General features: G+C 51.7%; 1 protein-coding gene and 1 long non-coding RNA gene across 3 annotated transcripts in view; one reads left to right on the forward strand and one right to left on the reverse strand.

The window, feature by feature from the left end:
- Positions 1-5,446: 5,446 nt before the first annotated feature.
- Positions 5,447-19,529, reverse strand: part of TRIM67 (tripartite motif containing 67) — a 62,796-nt gene continuing 48,713 nt past the window's right edge. For both annotated transcript variants that reach the window (XM_045391819.3, XM_005539787.5), the window contains exons 8-10: positions 17,066-17,369; positions 13,029-13,191; positions 5,447-11,635 (exon numbers count right to left, since the gene is read on the reverse strand). In XM_045391819.3, coding sequence (XP_045247754.2) covers positions 11,570-11,635; positions 13,029-13,191; positions 17,066-17,369 — 533 coding nt within the window. In that variant the 3' untranslated portion in view covers positions 5,447-11,569. The remainder of the gene's footprint in view (positions 11,636-13,028; positions 13,192-17,065; positions 17,370-19,529) is intronic.
- LOC141407293 (uncharacterized) lies at positions 13,788-19,440 on the forward strand. Its single transcript, XR_012415880.1, has 3 exons — positions 13,788-14,138; positions 14,633-14,728; positions 18,705-19,440. It is a non-coding gene; the product is annotated as an uncharacterized lncRNA (long non-coding RNA).

The following is a 19,529-nucleotide window of genomic DNA, read 5'->3' on the forward strand; positions in this document are numbered from 1 at the left end:
TTTGGGCTTTTAAAATTTTGTTTCTTCGATTTTTTTTTTTTTTTTTTTTGAGACAGAGTCTCGCTCTGTTGCCCAGGCTGGAGTGCAGTGGCGCGGTCTTGGCTCACTGCAAGCTCCGCCTCCTGGGTTCAAGCAATTCTCCTGCCTCAGCCTCCTGAGTAGCTGGGACAACAGGCACATGCTGCCACGCCCGGCTAATTTTTTGTATTTTAGTAGAGACGGGGTTTCACCATGTTGCCCAGGCTGGTCTTGAACTCCTGAGCTCAGGCAATCTGCCTGCCTCAGCCTCCCAAAGTGCTGGGATTACAGACATGAGCCACCATGCTCGGCCTGTGTTTTCAATTTTTTAGAGACAAGGCCTTGATCTGTCACCAAGGCTGCAGTGCCCCAGCATGATCATAACTCACTGTGGCCTTGAACTCTTGGGCTCTTGCCTCAGCCTCCTGAGTAGTTGGTACTAAAGGCATGTGTCACCACACCCAGCTAATTTAAAAGATGTTTTGTAGGCCGGGCCTGGTGGCTCATGCCTGTAATCCCAGCACTTTGGGAGGCCGAGGCTGGCCGATCATGAGGTCAGGAGATCGAGACCATCCTGGCTAACATGGTGAAACCCCGTCTCTACTAAAAAATACAAAAAAATTAGCCGGGCATGGTGGCGGGTGCCTATAGTCCCAGCTACTCGGGAGGCTGAGGCAGGAGAATGGCGTGAACCTGGGAGGCGGAGCTTGCAGTGAGCCGAGATCACGCCACTGCACTCCAGCCTGAGCAACAGCGAGACTCCGTCTCAAAAAAAAAAAAAAAAAAAAAAGAGGTTTTGTAGGGACTGCATCTTGCCATATTGCTTAGGCTGGTCCTAAACTCCTGGGCTCAAGCTGTCCTCCTGCCTCGGCCTCCCAAAGTGCTGGGATTATAGGTGTGAGCCACTGTGCCTGGCTGGCCTTTTTTTTTTTTTTTTCTTTAATTGCCAAAAAATTCTGATCCTAGCCTAGTGAATGATAATGTTTTGGTCCAAAAATCAGGTATAAATGGCTCACTTTGTTATGTGACTTTATGTTGTCTCTGAAGACACTGACAAATGAGGAACTTGCAAAATGTTTGGAACAATGCCAGCAAAACTTGAATGAGTGGTTTGTTTTCCAGGTTTATTTTGAAAGGCATTATTCATTAGGATATATATTTTGGCTGTAAGTAATTTTTAAAAGGTGTAGAAGATCTCAAACATGACAGAAAACACTAGGAAAAATCTCAGGAGCTGGCAATGACCCATGAGAATGGCTCCCAGATTAGTTTAACTCCTCATCTTCAGCGTTGGAGACGAAGGGAGACCTAATTCTCATGAGCCATCGTGGCTCAGACAACTGAGCACTTGGCCTGACTGTGGACCACAGTCCCAGAGTAGTCCATTTTGGAATAGCATACAAATTCCAGGTGTAAATTACTAAGCTTGTTTTTATTTTTACTTAAAACTTTTTTTTTTTTTTTTTTTTTTTTTTTTTGAGACAAGATGGTCTTAATATGTTGCCCAGGCTGGACTTGAATTCCTGGGCTCAAGCGATCCTCCTGCCTCAGCCTCCCGAGTAGCTAGGACTACAGGCACAAGCCACCATGTCTGGCTACTTTTTAATTTACCTGTAAATATTTAAGGAACAGGTTTTTGACCACTGGGTGCTCTGGAAACACTTAGAGGTTTAGGGGCTAACAGCATAAACCATACCTGTATTTTAAGGACTGAAGATCAAGTTTCAGGCCATGTTCTTATTTCCATTTGGTAAGGCTTCCCCTAGCAAGGTTAGCAGCAGAGAAAAGTGACAATGAAAAGGGCATCCAAAGGAAGACAGGGCCATGACCAAGATTTTGCAGTAGCCAGCCAGGGAAGGGATCAGGGTCTCAGCGTCCAGGGTAAACATGCACTCTCTGCCTCCTTTATGCTATCATTTTCCCCTGGGTGGGGTTGCTTCCCAGCCATACATGCATCTGCATGGCTCAGTTCAGCGTGCTCTGTGGGGCACATTACATTAGCATGGTGGCTGGCCAGGATTGCGTGAGGTGAAGGGGCTGGATGGGGATGCCTCCAGAACCTCAGTCTTAGGATGAGCTGAATTTGCCAGGACTTGGCTACAGAGCCCGATTCCTCTGCTGACAAAGTAGAAAAGCATCATTACAGTAACCGTGGAAACTCTTACCTTAATCATTTATTGCCTCGTTTGGACCGATGGTGAAAGGAAGCATTAGACTGTTATCAGCCTAAGGGGAAAAAAAGCAAAGTTCCACTCCATATCACCACCTCTTACACCCTCCCAGCACTGCCCACCCACTTCGCCCACCAGCTGGTGGCCTGGCTGCTCCCAACATTGCAATTGTGCTGTTATCATTTGCTGGATTTTCTCAGCTAGGATGACTGCTCCCCTTCTCTCCGATGGATGACCTCAGGGTCCACCCAACTTTGTACAACAGCAGGTCTGACAGGACCAGGCCCATGATGGGAACTTCCGGCCACAGGGTCACTTGGCATCAGGTGTGAACATTCTATGTTCCAAACCTATCTATCCTTCAAGCTCAGGCTCCAGTCCTCAGGATGACTCAGGCATCCTGAGATGAATAGAAATACCTATTCCTGTCAAAGGTTTTCTTTTCCTGCCCACAGGGCCCGACTAGCTCCAGTAGCCTAAGGGCATACACAGTGTTTGCTTGTCACCTGGCAGCAGGTTCCACAGGACAACACTGCTTCCAACCAAGAGACCTATTTGGCAGCTAAGGAGGTGCAAGACAGGTGCGTGTTCCAGGGCCCATGATCCTAAACTGCTGGTCTGGTGGAATGACGGGGAGGCCGGGTGCAGGTGCAGCTGAGGTGCCATCTCAGAGGCACCTGTGAGGAGGAGGTGGCATCTGCCAGAATGCAATTTATGCCTTAAATCACCCTAAGCACAGCCATTACACTTAGAAGGTGCTGTGTCCCCGTGAAATGACTGACTCCCAAGGACCCACTTGGGGAACTTGGGATTCCTGTTCCCACAATTCTTGGTTCTGTGGACTTAGAGACGCTCTTTCCCAAAGAGGGGAGCAGGGCACACGGCATTCCACTGAATCATTAGCTGTGGTTGTTGTCTGGGCAAGAAGAGCCAGCACCTTGCAGGGCTGACTGACCAGGACTCTCCAGAGGAAGCAAGGCTGCTGTCGCACAGAGAGGCCAGGAGGAGCCTGTCTGCATCCTTGTCATCCAATCAGGCATCTCTGCACACTGACCTTATCCGATTTTGATAGTAACTAGACAAGCGCAGCAATCCTGAAGTGAGAGGGGCCCCATGACCTAAGGCTTAGACCCCCCCAGGGATGAGTGTCTGGATCACACCAGCAGATAAGCTACCAAGGTCAGCAGAGACACTCACCAAGGGTGAATCTGGAATCTCTTGGACAGGAGGCAGATAGTGCAGTTGCAGCTCTGAGGCCAGTGACAGTGACAGGGAATGTAGTTGGTTCCACTGACTTTCCTTTTTTTTTTTTTTCAGAGATAGAGTCTTGCTGTGTCACCCAGGCTGGAATACAGTGGTGTGATGGCAGTTCACGGCAGCCTCGACATCCTGGGCTCAAGCAATCCTCCCACCTCAACCTCCTGAGTAGCTGGGACTACAGGCATGAACCACCACCATGCCTGGCTAATTTTTTAATTTTTTAGTTGAGACAGGGCCTTGCTGTATTACCCAGGCCAATCTCAAACTCCTGGCCTCCAGCAGTCCTCCCGCCTTGGCCTCCCAAAATGCCGAGATTACAAGTGTGAGTCACCGTGCCCATGTGTGAGCCACCACGCTCAGCTCCCTCTATAAGCATGGGTCGGTGGAATTCTGGAAGGGCTTCTCCCCACACTGTCTGAAACACAGACCTGGCACTGTGTTGGGTTGTGGTGGGCACTGTAATGTCCCACTAGATTCCCTTTCATGGGTGAAGGACTTATTCCCTCAGCTGCTGAGAGTGGTTAGGGAAAACAGGCCTCAGCTGCCCGCCCTCTGCAGGGACTGCCTCATCCTCTTGCCAGGGGAACCCACAATCGATGAATGATCCATGGGAGGGTGTTAAAGTCCAGTCCTCTCATCCCAAGTCAGGACAACTCCAGAGTGGAGTTAGCTGAGGCCTTTGTGGGTTTCGTGTAGCTCCATATCTCCCTCCATCCAATCCTGCTTCCTTCCCTGGGCCTCCATGAGGGTTGATCCCAAGAGCTTGCCCTGAGAAACATTGGCTCTCTAATCTCTGCATCTGCCTCCTACTCAGCTGAGCCCGTTCGGTTTTCCCACAGGTAACTGGTCTTAGGGGCTGTCAGGGGCCATGTGAGACGGCTGCTCTTGAGGATCATGAGGTGAGAAAGCAGCAAAGGACAGAGTTCAGGTCAGGCATGTCTGGCCTCGGCGTGTGTAGCTGAAGGGGCAGGTGAGTCTCCCTGATGCTCACCGGTTCGCTGGGATGTTTTCCGCAGATCTCTGCGCGGAACCCGTGATCTACTTTGCACTCATGAATTGACCTTAACCGCGTGGTAACTGTTATGTATCTCCAGCCCTGTTCCCTCTTGAAAAAATGAATTTTATGACCTTCCCACTGTTTGTGGTGGGGCCTTCTGGTTTATTTTTATTTTTTTATTTTATTTTTTATTTTTTATATTTTTGGAGAGGGAGTTTCACTCTTGTTGCTGAGGCTGGAGTGCAATGGCACGATTTTGACTCACTGCAACCTCCACCTCCCAGATTCAAGCAATTCTCCTGCCTCAGCCTCCCGAGTAGCTGGGATTACAAGGCGTGTGCCACCACACCCAGCTAATTTTTGTATCGTTTTAGTAGAGATAGGGTTTCACCACGTTGGTCAGGCTGGTCTCAAACTCCTGACCTCAGGTGATCCACCCACCTCAGCCTCCCAAAGTGCTGAGATGACAGGCGTGAGCCACCCTGCGTGGCTATGTTTTATTTTTAACACAGGGTCTTGCTCTGTCACCCAGGCTGGAGTGCAGTGGCACAATCATGGCTCACTGCAGTCTTGACTTCCTGGGCTCCAGCGATCCTCCCACCTCAGTCTCCTGAGTAGCTGGGACTACAGGTGCACCACCACGCCCAGCTAATTTTTGTATGTTTGGTAGAGATGGGGTTTCACCATGTTGCCCAGGCTGGTCTCAAACTCCTGGCCTCAAGTGGTTGCCCGCCTTGGCTTCCCAAAGTTCTGGGATTCCAGGCTTGAGCCACAGCACCCAGCCTAGTTTAGAGTCATATGTAATCACCCTGAGATTTCCTGGGCACGCGAAGCAGAACCACGTTGACCCTGCTACTTAGTAACCCCCAGCCCCACTGCGGGAATAGACCATGTGGCCTCTCCTCCTGTAGCCTCTGCCCTGTCTGGGGGGCAGTCAGGGCCAGTCTGGAAAAAGGCAGACCTGACTTCGGAGCAGGAATTACAGACCACACCTTGTCCCTCTGTTGTTGGCAGTGTCAAAAGAATTTATTTCAAATCTGCTTAAGACTGTGGTAAAACTCAGGTTTTCCAAAAGGTAATACAGAAAGTTCAACCAACCCCCAAAGACCAGAAAACACAGTGTTTGCAATTCAAAAAATACAAACGCTTGTGGATACCAATACAAAAATTAGAAAAAAGTTGCTTTCCTTACCACTCCCCCCTACCCCCCGTGTTTTCAGTGGAACATCCACAGCAACAGGACCAAGAGCTGCCACCAAATACCAACAACAAGTGACCGAAAGTGGGTGCGATGGGGGAGGGGGAGAGAGGAGGAGAAATGGGGATAAAGAAAGGCAAGAAAATGGGAGTTCTGTCGACAGTCAAAACAAGGACACGAAGTTTTTTGTTTCTTGTTAAATCCCTTTGCCAACGTTAAACAAACACCTCTCATGCTTAATACAACAGCTTAGTGTCAAGGCAGCAATCCTACATCATGCATTGAACGTTTGCTGCTTTGCCCTCTCCCTGCTTCCTCTGGGTGCCAAGAAAGCCTGGGGCTCTGGATGTCCGGTTTCCAGGGCTAGGAGGAGTTGGAGAGGCTTCCCGGGCTGGGTCTCACCCAGTAAGCACCTGACACGTTCCTGCTACCGCAGTTGCAAGCGGTCACCTTCCCGAACCTGAAGCCTGGGTTTGGCCTCTCCTCAGAGCCTTACCCGAGGGCCTGGCTGGTCTGCAGTGCCTGCATCACTGGCCCACAAGTCCCTAGGCCTTCCCCAGGACTGTGCTCTTTGAGAGAAGAGCGATGGCTCCGGATGAGACTTCCTTGGAGGTCTCAACTCCCAGCTCCTGACTCATGTCCACATCAATCATTGAAAAAGCCAGGGCCTCCCCCTACCTGCATAGCTCGTGCTGGTGAAGGCTCAGTGGTCATCAGTCATCTGAAAGTGACATGATGACCCACTAGCCCAACCAGCCTTCAAAACTTCGGCTCAGTTGCATCTCTTTCCACTATCCATGCTGGATTTCAAACCCACTCACACTGCAGAGACCCCTCGAAACAAAGGAGACAAGCTATGAGTTAAGAGACCCCTTAGATACCAGAACTTAGGTAACAAAGAAGGCAGAGGCCTGGGTTAGTGTCCTTCCTTGGTTTAAAGGGGCTTCTGCACGCAGAGGCCTTGAGGCCTAGCAGTGAGACTGCTGACAGGCAGCCTGTTCACAGCACGCACAGAGCGCTGTTCAAACAGGCCTTGCCGGGAACGGAAACATATGGGGTGTTACTTTCTGTGGTCATAGGAAATCTGTCTTAAAGGTCTATTTTTCGCGCTGGAGGCCAGGCAGCTCCTTGCCCTGGTCACAAGGAGGCTTGGATGGAAGACACTGGTCAGAGAACACTGGAATCCACCCCCCTGACAGGTGTGATTCACTGAATGGGACTCATTAGCTGAGATGCCAGAGGTGAAAGACTGCACTTTTTTTCTTTAAAAATGTTATTCTATAATCCTCACAATACATCAGAGGAGGTAGGTTAGTATGACTAGTCCCATTTCAGGCGGGGATACTGAGGCACAGAAAGGATAAGAGACTGGCCCCCACCCATACCATGAATCACTATTAACGCCAGGTTAAAAGAGGGAAGTAACAGGGCTGAACTTGGTGTCTGATCAATACATCCTACCCGAAACCTGCCCTCATATTTTTACAGCCCAGATACAGTTAAAGCTGCAGGATCCTTTGATCTTCCGGGAGGAACTGCCAAGAATGCGGTCAACAAACACAGCTACCGGCTCACTTGCAAAAGAAAAGTCCTGAAATTTTCCAGCATCAGCATCTTGAATATTTGCCAATAACATCTGTTAGATTTTTTAAAAAAAACGAATTGAGGGCCACAAACCCATTAAGAAGTTCCTGTTGCTTCCAGTAAAACGTGGCCAAGGAAAACAAAGGTAACAAGTTTTGCTTTTCTAGGAAAGGGGGAGCGGGCTGGGGGCATCTTCAGCGAGTAAAAATTCAAGACCCAACAGGTTGGCATCTGCTGGAGGTGGCTCACCCCATTTCCCCCTACCTGCCCCCTGAAGACCCTTGGAAAATCCTGGGCTTGGGTATCAAGATAAAGGCTGGAAGCTTTGTCACATACAGGCTTTCTCTGGAACAATGCAGCCGGAAAGCCACAGTCCCTCTGCAGATCCACGCATGACAAACCACTAGCATAACCTGGTGGTTCTCAACTTGTGGAGGCCCCCAGAGATATCTAGCAATGTCTACAGATACTTTTGGTTGTCACACCTAACTTGGGGGTTGCTACTGGCAGATGATGGGCACAGACCAGGGATGTTGCTAAACATCCTACAGTGTACAGAACTGACCGCAAAATGTCAGTAGAGGTTGAGAAACCCTGGCACCACCCCACAGGCCGTGCAACAGTGTTCTTCAGCATTCACATGTTGAGTCCCCCTAAGGACTGACCCTCCCTCACTACCGCACAGCCAGCAGGTGGCCATGGGACCAGTAACAGCCTCCTTGACACTGAACCACCTGCCCACTGGTGCTGAAATGTGCCTTCCCAGGGGGACCAAGCCTTTCGCTTGCAGTGAGAATTAAGGCTTAAATGCAAATATCCCTGGAAGAAATACACAAAGATCCTGCATTCTGATCCTTTCCTGAGAGTGCTGTGGTGGGGCGGAGGGCAGGGGCACCAAGAGGGAGAGAAAGGGCACAAAGAGGAGGGTGGGCCTGCCCCCAGCTCTCTTGGTGAGCTACACAGTGCCTGCCCAGGCTCAATCCGGAAAGCACCACCCTCCTCAAACTTGGTGGGCCATAGGGCACCTAGGGCACTGTTGCAACTACAAAGTACATATCAGGCTGAAGATGCAGCCTGGAACTATATACAGTTTTATAGTGCTTAGGTCAGTTACCTTGTGGGTCAGTATTACTGGTGTCCTCTTTCATTGGAATCATTGTTTTCCCAAGGAGAACAGAGAGGGGAAAAGCAGGCTTTGGGGAAATACCTTCCCCTGCTTTGAATTAGGAGCTGGGATGCTATGTATGCAGTGAGGTGCTAGTGGATATTTTCGGAAGAGATTAATTTTAAAAGGAAAAGGCATACACTTTGACCACACTTGCTCACTAGCAAAGAACAACTGCAGAACACATTATAGAGGCACTATTTACAATGCAATGGAACTCGACATTTTAAAACTACTTTGAATTCCTTTTTCACTGAAACTGCTTGATAGATTTACACCAAGTTACTCCCCAGCCAGCCCAACTAAAGCCTCATCTTGATATCATTTCTATGTACAAATATGCCACCATGATGTAACATGTTACGGAATTCGATGGTGGATGAGAATTCCATGACTTGTCATTTCTACTCTGAAACCCGGGACCTTCCCGGCCATGAGGAGTTGATAAGTTCCTTCTTCACTTTTCTGATCCCTCAAAAACACAAGTGTGTGGCACGGACCTGCCGTTCTCTTTGAAGTCAGAACATTGAAGGTGTTTCGTGCTGAAGACGGGAGAGGCGTCTGTGAAGGAGAGCTGGATGCCGTCCCAGGCATCGGCCGTATTGCTTCTGGGCTCCTGGAGGAGTCAGAAAAGGGAGGTTCTCAGCCCCCAAGCTCAGGGCAGCAGTCGGGAGGAGGGAGTCCTTGCTGCACCTCTCTGGACTTCAGGGAATTTTTTTCTGAAAGAGGCCACCAGATCTGTGGGCATTTCCCTCCTGCACTTTCCACTTCTCTCCTGACCTGGATGCTGCTCCTTCAAAGGAGTGAGGTTCAGGGTAGCTCCAGGCAGCTTGTGCTCCAGTGATGGGCGATTCCTCTGCAGAGCTGGGGTCCCCTGGTGACCCGGGCTGTGGTGACGGTGGAGGCTCCACAGCCTTCCCCGGGACTCCCCTGCGAGAAGCCGCTGTCACCAGGCAGCCCTGCGTAGCCCACTCTCATTCTGGGGGCAGGGTGTAGGTCTGTTTTTTTCAGAAGACAGCTAGACACTTCCCAAAGCTGATAGCTTCCTCAGGCCTAGGAAAGTGGTGACTGCTCTTCATCCTCAATCTTTAGGGATCTTCTCCATGCTCCAAGCCATGGCCACCCAGAGCTATGGCCAAGGATGAAGCTGCAGGGATATGGGAGACAGAGGCAGCGGTGTGGGCAAGCACACAGGGTCCTAGGTCTTGTATGTTACCTCCAAGGGCTCTGGACGGGGCTCTGGGATGGGAGGAGGAGAGCCAGAAACCGCTTGGTGAGATGACAAGGAAGAGGCAAGACCTAGACTTCCACGAAGCAGATGGCTCCCAGGCTCTGCAGCAGAGGCTGCAACACAGCACCAAGCAGCTCCTGCAGACGGGGCAGCTGGCCTTGCCGGCCACATCGCAGAGACAGCGGACCAGGCGGCCTTGCAGACCAAGAGCATGAGCTTTGAGGTAGGATTGTCGGGCCTGCTGAGTGGAGGCGGGGGACCTGCATGGCTCTGGCAGGCGGTTACTCAGAAAGCAGGTGTGGTATCTGAACAGGAAGGCAGAACCAAGGACGCACAGTCGGTGCCGGTGTACGGGGCGAGTTTTTATAAAAATCCAGTCCAGCAAATTGACAAGTCACTTCTCAGCCTCAGAAATAAAATGCTTGACAAAATATATTCTTTTTAAAAGGAGAGAGAAATATTACTACCAGGTAGAGCTGGAGGTGGCAGGTGACTGGGAAGATGAGAGGAGGGAGGAGAGGAAGGGTTCCCTGGGAACAAGAGCCCGGCGGGCTCAGAACCCCTGTCGTGAGCTGTCTCTGAGAGGTGTGGACGACTCAATGTGGATCTCAAGGGAGAAGCCTGGTGTTTCCGGAGTCCCGCCCTGGCAGGTCAGACTCGGCACACCCAGTCTCACAGTGGGAAGCGGGGAGACAAGGTACCTGATATTGCTCTTCTATTTTCTGCCTTCCCCAGAGATCCCACCCACTGCATCAGGGCAGAGCCGTCCCTGCCTGCCACAGGGGCCACTTGTGTCATGATGCTTTCATAACGACAATAGGGTGGACTGACTAGAAGAGGCTTTCCCAGGGTCTGCCATCTTAAATGCTCATGAGTCTGAGAGTGGTTCTGCTCAGAAGAGCAATCTGGATGTGTTTTCAGTTAACTTCTTGGGTTGCCAGTTTCAGAAAGGAGCCACCACCAGGTGAAGACGTCTGACATAGTTGTTAAAATTCTTGTGTTTTCACGTGGATTTAAGAACTAAGAACTGAGTGAATTAATTTTAGGAGACTGTTGTGTGTGTGTGTGGGGGGGGGGGGATGTGTGTGTGTATGTGAGAGACAGAAAGAGAGAAGGAGGGAGGGAAAGAGAGGGAAAGATGGAAGAAAGAGAGGCAGGGATGGAGGAAAGTAAGAGAGAAGGAGGAAAGGAAGAAAGATTGAAGGAGGGAGGGAAGGAGAGAAGAAAAGAGAGAGAAGGAGGGAGGGAGAAGAAATGAAGGAGGGAGGAAAAGAGAGAGAGAACACAATTGGCTGACTAATAAAGGAAGCCATTTTAAAAGGTTCTCAACACTTCAGTGAGAGAGGCAAAAGTCTAGCAAGAATGATTAATATCCCTTTCTATCAATCCTGCATTGGGTCTGCAAGTGGCAGGCACTACTAAAGACTCTAGGACCAAGAAGCTAGAAGATAACTTTCTCAGCATGATGAGAATCTGCAGTCTTGGGACTCTGAGGAGGCAGGGTCCCCGCAGAGGGCCAACATCCGGGGTGTGGGATTACAGCGCAGCTCCTGACTGCCACTCTCAGGAGGCCAGTCTCAAAGTCTACCTTCCTCTCCCTCCAAAAAAAGACAAGCTTTGAAAACAGCTGGCAGGAAACACAGACATGAAGCCCGAATGCTGACTCCCTTGAGAAAGGTCCTTCTTGGGGAGCGTTCGTAACGTCTGGGTGGAATAAGGGTTACACACGTACCCGCCTTTGCCACTGACAGTGGCAGCTGTGAGCATGGCCCGTGGACCCATTCCCCATGCCCCCAAGAAAATGTTTCTATGACATTCCACGCTGCCAGGTTGTACCCATGACTTGCATATCCTGCTTTTGTGGGTTATTTGAGCTTAGTGAGAATGGTGGGCATTTTGCCTGTGAATGTCAGTGTCACAGGCGCAGTGCCAAGCTGGAGCGGAGCTAATTGCCTGACAGCTTTGGCCGCCCCAGGTTAGTCGGCACTTCCAATCCTGTGTGCAGGGTGACCTGGAAAAGAAGACAGGGGAAGTGAGGGTGGGAGAGGCTGCTACAGGGGCCCTGAGTGCTCCAAAGGCACCGCAGACACCGGCAAGATCCCCTGCTGGCTCCAGGGCCATCCATGCAACAGCTTAGGGCTGCTGTAGACTGGTGAATATTATGTCACTCAATATCCCTAATTAAAGGCTATGTTGGTTTGCACCTCTTCCCTCATAATAAGAATCACCCAGCTGACTGGTTCCTCATTTTGCCAGAGCTGCCAGAGCCGGGCAAAGTAGATGCTGTCCCAGGAGCACGGCTCTCATGCACTGGCTCCCGTGGTTACATATTTGTGTCTACTTTCTAGCCACGACCTTCTTTCCTTTCCTACTAATCCCATTCTATTAACTGTGAGGAATAATAGCCAACCTTTTATTTTTTTGATTAAAAAAAGCTTATTTGTTCATTGGTAGAGATGGAGTCTTGCTAGTTCCCCAGGCTAGTGTCAAACTTCTGGGCTCAAGCGATTCTCCTGCCATGGCCTCCCAAAGTACTGGGGTTACAGGCGTGAACCACCATGCCTGGCCAAGGCTATCTTTTATTTTATTTTATTTTTTTGAGACAGAGTCTTGCTCTGTCACTCAGGCTGGAGTGCAGTGGCGCGATCTCGGCTCACTGCAAGCTTCACCTCCCAGGTCACGCCATTCTCCTGCCTCAGCCTCCTGAGTAGCTGGGACTACAGGCACCTGCCACCACACCCGGCTATTTTTTTTTTTTTTTTTGTATTTTTGGTAGAGACAGGGTTTCACCATATTAGCCAGGATGGTCTCGATCTCCTGACCTCATAATCTGCCCGCCTCGGCCTCCCAAAGTACTGGGGTTACAGGCGTGAGCCACCATGCCCAGCCAAGCCTATCTTTTAGGTTGCCACAAATCCCTTTTGCAAATGAGTAGAAGATCAAATCGATCAATCAGTGATTGGTGTAGACTCCTCAATATTCAGGGCCACAGAACAGGACCCTGCCTCCCCAGACTCCAACTCCCCATCCCAAGTGGAGGAGGACTCTACTAAGACGATGGATGGCACCTTTGTGTTTCTCCCTTCCTCTCACCCTCCTGGGCTCTCATTCTTGTCTCTCTGTTTCAGGCCTCCTGAGCTACCAGCACTCCCCAGGGACTGGGCTCAGCCATGAGGTCTGCGTCTCCAGAAGCTGCCACCTTAGGGCCCTTGGGTGTCCCAAGTGAACTAGTTAGAACGGAACGCCTCTAGGAAATGTCCAAGGCAGTCCACTCGATAAGCTCTGTCTGGGAAGGCTCTGTGGTCAGCTTCTTTATGGCCCACTCTGCCCATGGGCACTGCAGAGACTTGTGGACAAACAGTGGGGAGCAGCCAGACCAGGTCCGGCCTGGGGGAGGCGTGTACCTGCACATTGCGGTTGAGGCTGAGGGCTGGCATGAAGACCCCGTCCACGTGGCTGAAGGCTGTGGGGCCCTGCTGCTGCCCGTTGATGAAGAAAGTGAGGGTGTGCTTATTCAGGTCCAGCAGCACGCCTACGGTGGCCCCCTTGCACACGCCGCCTTCCGTCCTGGGAAGAGAGTCCCCAGGAAGACCATCACCACACCCAGCCTGGGATGTAGGAGATTAACTCAGGAGAATTATTTATTTATTTGGAGACACGGTCTCACTCTGTCACCCAGGCTGGAGTGCAGTGACGCCATCTCGGCGCACAACAGCCTCACCCTCCCAGGCTCAAGAGATCCTCCCACCTCAGCCTCCCGAGTAGCTCAGACTACAGGTGCATGACATGAGACCCAGCTAATTTTGTTTGTGTTTTTTGTAGAGACAGGGGTCTCACTATGTTACCCAGGCTGGTCTTGAACTCCTAGGCTCAAGTGATCTTCCCACTTTGGGCTCCCAAAGTGCTGGGATTATAGGCATGAGCCACCATGCCCGGGCAGGAAAATGATTTATAGGATGCTGGGAACACCCTCACTTAAACATGGCCCCCAAGGTGGTGGTGGGGTGCTCTCCTGGCATATGAGCCTTCTCTCACAGTGGACACACCTTGTTAACAGGCTATGATGAAGACTCCCCTAGAGGAACCAGGCTGTTCAGCCCCCTCTTCCTGAGAGCATCTGGGATCTGCATACTAGAAAAATCGGGTTCTGATGAGTAGGTCCCATTTGAAACTGTGGAGCATGCAGAGTGGGTAAGAAAGGCACCTTTTCCTGCCAAAGAAAGTAACTGACTTGGTGCCCTTTTCTGTTTTAGGCAAGTGAGGATGCTGAGGTCGATGAAGATGTGGACATACAGGCCTTCAGGAAATTTTGAAAGGCCCCTACCCTACATTGGCTTATCTTCCCAGAAACATCCTAGGGTCCCTCGAAAAGCAGTGTATGGCAGGGAGAAGGGTGCTGAAGTTAAAATCAAGTTCTCTGTTGGAGTCACCATCCCACAGGTGACCAATAGCGGAACCTTGAGAACATCCATTCTGCTCTTGATCAGCGTTGGCAATGTCGTACTTCGTAGGTGGTAAGAATTCACATCCACCTGGTGGAAGCGAATCTGTTAATAAAAGTAAGGAACATGCTCCCAAGAGGGGCTTGGCTGACCACGTCTTCTCCCATGGGCCGAATCCTGTAGACTCCCCTTCCCTTCCCTGAGGTGGTCTTCGTTTTTGAGTGGATGTCTCTCCCTGTGGCCCAGGCTGAAGTGCAGTGGTGCAATCATGGCTCACTGTTGCCTGAAACTCCTGGGCTCAACGGATCCTCCCACAAGCCTCCCGAATAGCTGGGACTACAGGCACACACCATGCCCAGCTAATTTTAAAAATATTTTATAGAGACGAGGGCCTCACTATGTTGCCCAGGCTGGTCTTGGACTCCTGGGCTCAAGGGATCCTCCTGCCTCAGCCTCCTGAGTAGCTGAGACTACAGGCTTGAGCCACCGCGCCCGCTCAGGGCTGAGGTTTTAGCCTTAATCTTAGCAACGCCACTCTGCTAAGAAAACCTTGTCTGTCCTTCCAGATTGAGAATGAGTTGATCTACTGGACGCTGCTGGTTGGGCAGAGGGAAGGTGAGCAGCGAGAAGGATTCACGACAGGAAGTCCCAAGGAGGACTTGGTGAGCGGCCCGGCCCAGACAAGTGTTTCCGGAGAGGGCAGGGCTTCCCCGAGGGTGCCCCGGCAGGTGGGAGAAGGGAACTAAAACCGCACTGTTGGTGCTATTTGGATACTGACCACCGGGTGGCGGTAGTGACCCACGGGAGGTGCAGAAATGAGTCCGACCTAAGCAAAGCCTCAGGTCCAGTTAGCTCTGGGGTCCAACTTCCCGGCTGCCTCGACTTCCTCCCAGATAGCGCTTACCCTACCCGATCCACATCCCAGGGTGGGAGGACATGCAGAAAGGGGCAGATTCTCTCTACCTTCTTATGGCCCCACTTCCCTTCTGTTTTTCTTACTGAGGTGGCACCAAGGGGCCGTCAAGGACAGCAAAGGCCCAAGAAGTGCTCGGCAGCCCTTGGGAGGAGTGTGGTGGCCAATGGCCGGGAGGGCTGGGGAGTCCGCACCACACAAACCGAGGCTGAGGTCCTGGGCTCAACCCTGTGTGTGTCAACTGGCCGCATGGCCTGAACCATTGTCCGACCTTCCTAAGCCCAGGCTTTTAATTTATTTATTTATTTTGTAGAGAGGAGGGTCTCACTATGTTGCCCAGGCTGGTCTTGAACTCCAGGACTCAAGTGATCCTCCTGCCTCGGCCTCCCAAGTAGCTGGGACTACAGGTACACAGCACCATGCCTGGCTAATTTTTAAAATTACTATTATTTATAGAGACAGGGTCTCACTAAGTTGCCCAGGCTGGTCTCAAACTCCTGGGCTCAAGCAATCCTTCTGCCTCGGCCTCCTTAAGTGCTGGGATTACAGGTGTGAGCCACCATTCCAGTCTAAGCCCCACTTTTATAATCTGTAAAATGGCAACAATAATAGCACTTTTGCAAGGATTAAATGAGCTCAAGATAAATTGAGTGCTTCCTACAGCACTGAACACAAGTAAGGGCTTGACAAATGCTTCTTGTTATTACTCCTGCCAGCAAACAGGGTATCTGGGTGCCAGTTTGGCTTAAGCAAGCAGAGACGGAGCTGATGGGCCTGGACTTGGCCCCTCTGTGGGTAAGAGGGAGAATGGCCAGCTTGCAGGGTCTAGGCAGAGGCGCAGAGCTGCCCGCCTCTTCCCCAGGACTCAGGAGAGAAGGGGCCCTGCCTACCAGCAAAGAGGCAGGCAGACAGGGTCCTGAGGGCCCTCGGGCAAGTCCTTGGCCCAGATTAGACCTGGCTTCCCTGAGAAAGAAGAAGCTGGTCCTTACTCTGCGGGAAGGTGCCCTAGGGGCTGTTATAGGAGCTGCAGGTGGGCCCAGAGCACTGAGAGCCTCCGGTCAATTTTGCCTGGGACTGGGGCCAGCGAAGTCAATGTCAGCTTCTTGAAGTTCCCCACCCCTTCCTGCTGCGGAGATGGCCCTTAGCAGACCAGGAGCAAGGCTCCATAGCAAGGAGGTGGCGCCAGGTGTCCGCAACTTGCAATTCTCCATTTCTGGCCTTGGGGATTCTTCACCCCCACATCCATCCCCACATGCCGGCCAGTTGTGAGCACAAAATCCCTGGGAGAGGAGAAAGAGTACGGGGCTATGGTGCAGGTGTGTCGGGGGGGTGGGGGCACTGCCTTCTCTGTGTCTGAGTAGAGAGACCAAGGCACCCTGGAGAAGACCAGGCCTCAGGGGCAGTCCCGGAGGACCCATCCCCTTCTGCCCTCCTAACAGAGGCCCCAGTAGTGACACAGGCCAGGACCTGAGTCTCCTGTGTCCACACTGGCAACCCTACTCCCAGGGCCAGTCTCAGGGCAAAGCCACAGCTGTAGGCACCCTTGGCAGACTCGTTTTAGTAGTGAGCACCCCAGCCATGCCCTCTGCTACTGCCCTGTCGAGGGCCCGGCCCTGCTGAGGCTCAAGCCCACATGAGACCAGGGCAGTGGCCAGGATCACTGCAGGCAAGTTAGTGGCAATGACCTGGTCACAGCTGTGAGGACATCAACCCCAGTGGTGCCCATTAACGCCTTGCAGTGACTCAAGCTTGGGTTGACAGTTGCAAAGGAAAGTGAAGCTGGACCAGAAAGAAAACTACGAGCTCCATATTCCAGCAGAGGACCACCGTGTGGCCTGCTGGGTAACTTTGGAGACCCATCTGTGCGGGTGCTGTGCGAATCACCATAACATACCCTCATCTGGGCTGCAGGCCAGTTCTATGTGGGCAGAGTCAAAGCTTCCTAGAAAATGGAGATCAAAGTGGCTGAAAATACCTCCTCCCAATTCCTGCTGGCTTTGGGGACAGCAGAAGGGACACTGGTCTTCAGGACCCTCATTCCCAAACAACCTGTGTCCATGGGAGGCAGGATGGGGCCCAATCGCACCTGTTGGTGTGGGAGTTGCAGTGCATGAACCAGCTGCGGTTGTTGTCCACATACATGGCCCAGGCCTTGTCATCCTTGCCCAGCATCATGTCCTTGACCACGCTGGCCCTGGCCACCCCGAAGGCGGGGTCTGGGTGGTTGTCGTACCGGTCCACGTGCAGCTCCCAGTAGTGCACACCCTTGGAGAACGCAGCTGTGCCCAGCACCACCCGGTCATCATAGCTGCTGCAGGTGGCTGTCTGGTTGTCGTTGGATAAAATGATGTCCCGATGCCCAGAGTTGGGGTCAAATGTGAACCAGGCCACTAAAAAGGAAGGAGGCGAGAGGAGCAGGGTCAGGGGATGGAATTTGCCAGTAGTTTCTAACTGGCTCAGAGATACAAACACACTTGCTTCTGTTAGAAGGTCGGCACCCAGGAGTGAAGGTTCTTTCCTGTATGATTACCACACACGTGCACACACACACACACACACGCACACACTCACACACATGCCCTGCTCTGTGTTCATCCAAGTTACTAGACCTACGAGCCTAGCCTTGCCAAGGATTTTCAGGCCTCAAAGCCTCAAATCTAGATGCATTTCCCGGTCTTGGTTTCTAAAATCCTTCCAAACGCTCAGACACGTTGTAAGTACAGGAGGAAATAGGCGGGGTGCGGTGGCCCACACCTGTAATTCCAGCACTTTGGGAGGCCGAGGTGGGTGGAGCACTTCAGGTCAGGAGTTTGAGACCAGCCTGGCCAACATGGCAAAACCCCATCCCTACTAAAAATACAAAAATTCATGGCTGGGCATGGTGGCTCACACCTGTAATCCCAGCACTTTGGGAGGCCGAGGCGGGCAGATCACGAGGTCAGGAGATAGAGACCATCATGGCTAACATGGTGAAACCCCGCCTCTACTAAAAATACAAAAAAATCAGTCGGGCGTGGTGGTAGGCGCCTGTAGTCCCAGCTACTCGGAAGGCTGAGGCAGGAGAATGGTGTGAACCTGGGAGGTGGAGCTTGCAGTGAACCGAGATCGCACCACTGCCCTCCAGCCTGGGCGACAAAGTGAGGCTCCATCTCAAACAAACAAACAAACAAAATTCGCTGGGCATGGTGGTGGGCACCTGTAGTCCCAGCTACTCAGGAGGCTGAGGCAGGGCAATCACTTGAACAGGGTGGCAGAGGTTGCAGTGAGCCAAGATTGTGCCATTGCACTGTGACCTGGGCAACAGAGTGGGACTTCTTCTCAAAAAAAAAAAAAAAAAAAAAAGAGAGAAAAAGAAGTACAGGAGGAAATAGATATTGATGAGCCACCTCGTGGGTGGGAGATTTGAGACACAGAGAGGTGAAGTGATAGGCCAAAGTCACAAAGCTCAATTCTCCATTTTGCAGCCCATCAGCCACTGCCCCCTTTTGCTCCCCAACCCCCAAGTTTGTTGGAAGTGAGGCCCTTACTCTAAAGTCATGACCACAGTGCACAGGGCAAGGACCGCTCGTCTCTAGGCAGGAGAGTCTAGAGACAGAAGCGAGCGAGCTCTCCTCTAGGGGTGGACAAAGTGGACTCTGCAGGTGGCACCATTTTCAGAAAAGTGTCCCTGGCTGGGTCTTTTGACACCAGCATCTGCTCCTGCTTCTTCTCCTCCCTGCCTCTAGGAGACCATTCAGCGGTGGCAGTCAGAGGACGTGTAGACTCAATGATGAAAACGAATACAGGATTTGCCCTCTTCTCGGAGGCAGTGGGGAGCTGGAAACTGCCTCTGCAGCCTGGGCTGGGCCACGCCGGGTGGGGCAGGACTCTCTTTGGAATATGATTTCTATTTCTCTCATCGCTCCCTGCTAAGAACTCAAATGATCAAAATTCCACTGAATTAATTTCAACATGCTGTTGTTGCCCAAGACCTAGAAGGCTGGGTAGGTGTATAAACCACTGCATGTGAGCTCCAATGCTGGGGGTTAAAGAGCCCTCTTCCGCTGTGAGAAAGGCTCAAATGTAGGGACTGGTGTGGGCCCACTGTATCTATCGTGGTGTTTTCTTGTCTGGGACTGTCCTACTCACTCCTTGGCCCTTGAGAAGTGGGAGAAGTTTAGCCTCCCTCAGCTACTTCACATTTAGTCCAGCACAATGGGGTAAAGGAATGTTTCTTTCGTGGCTTGTAGGCCACGTGGGTGCAGCAAGGAGCTGTGTGTGCAGAGCAGGGTGAGGCGTATGCACCTCCACAGGCCCCTCCGGCCCTGCACTTCCTCCCTCCACCATCTTCAGCAGCTCATCCTTTGCCCTGGTCCACGGGATGAAATGTGGGTTGGCCCTAGGAGTCAATCTTTGTCCTTCGGGAGGCCACCTATGGTCCCAGAAGGGCGCGCCCTTGGAGAACCCAGATGTGCCTAGCACCACCCCCACCCCCACTCCGTCATCACAGCTGCTGCAAGTGGCTGTCTGCTTGTCATTGGACAAAATGATGGATCTGTTCTTCCCACTAA

Source organism: Macaca fascicularis, chromosome 1 (genome assembly GCF_037993035.2).
Source record: "Macaca fascicularis isolate 582-1 chromosome 1, T2T-MFA8v1.1".
Classification (NCBI taxonomy): Eukaryota; Metazoa; Chordata; class Mammalia; order Primates; family Cercopithecidae; genus Macaca; species Macaca fascicularis.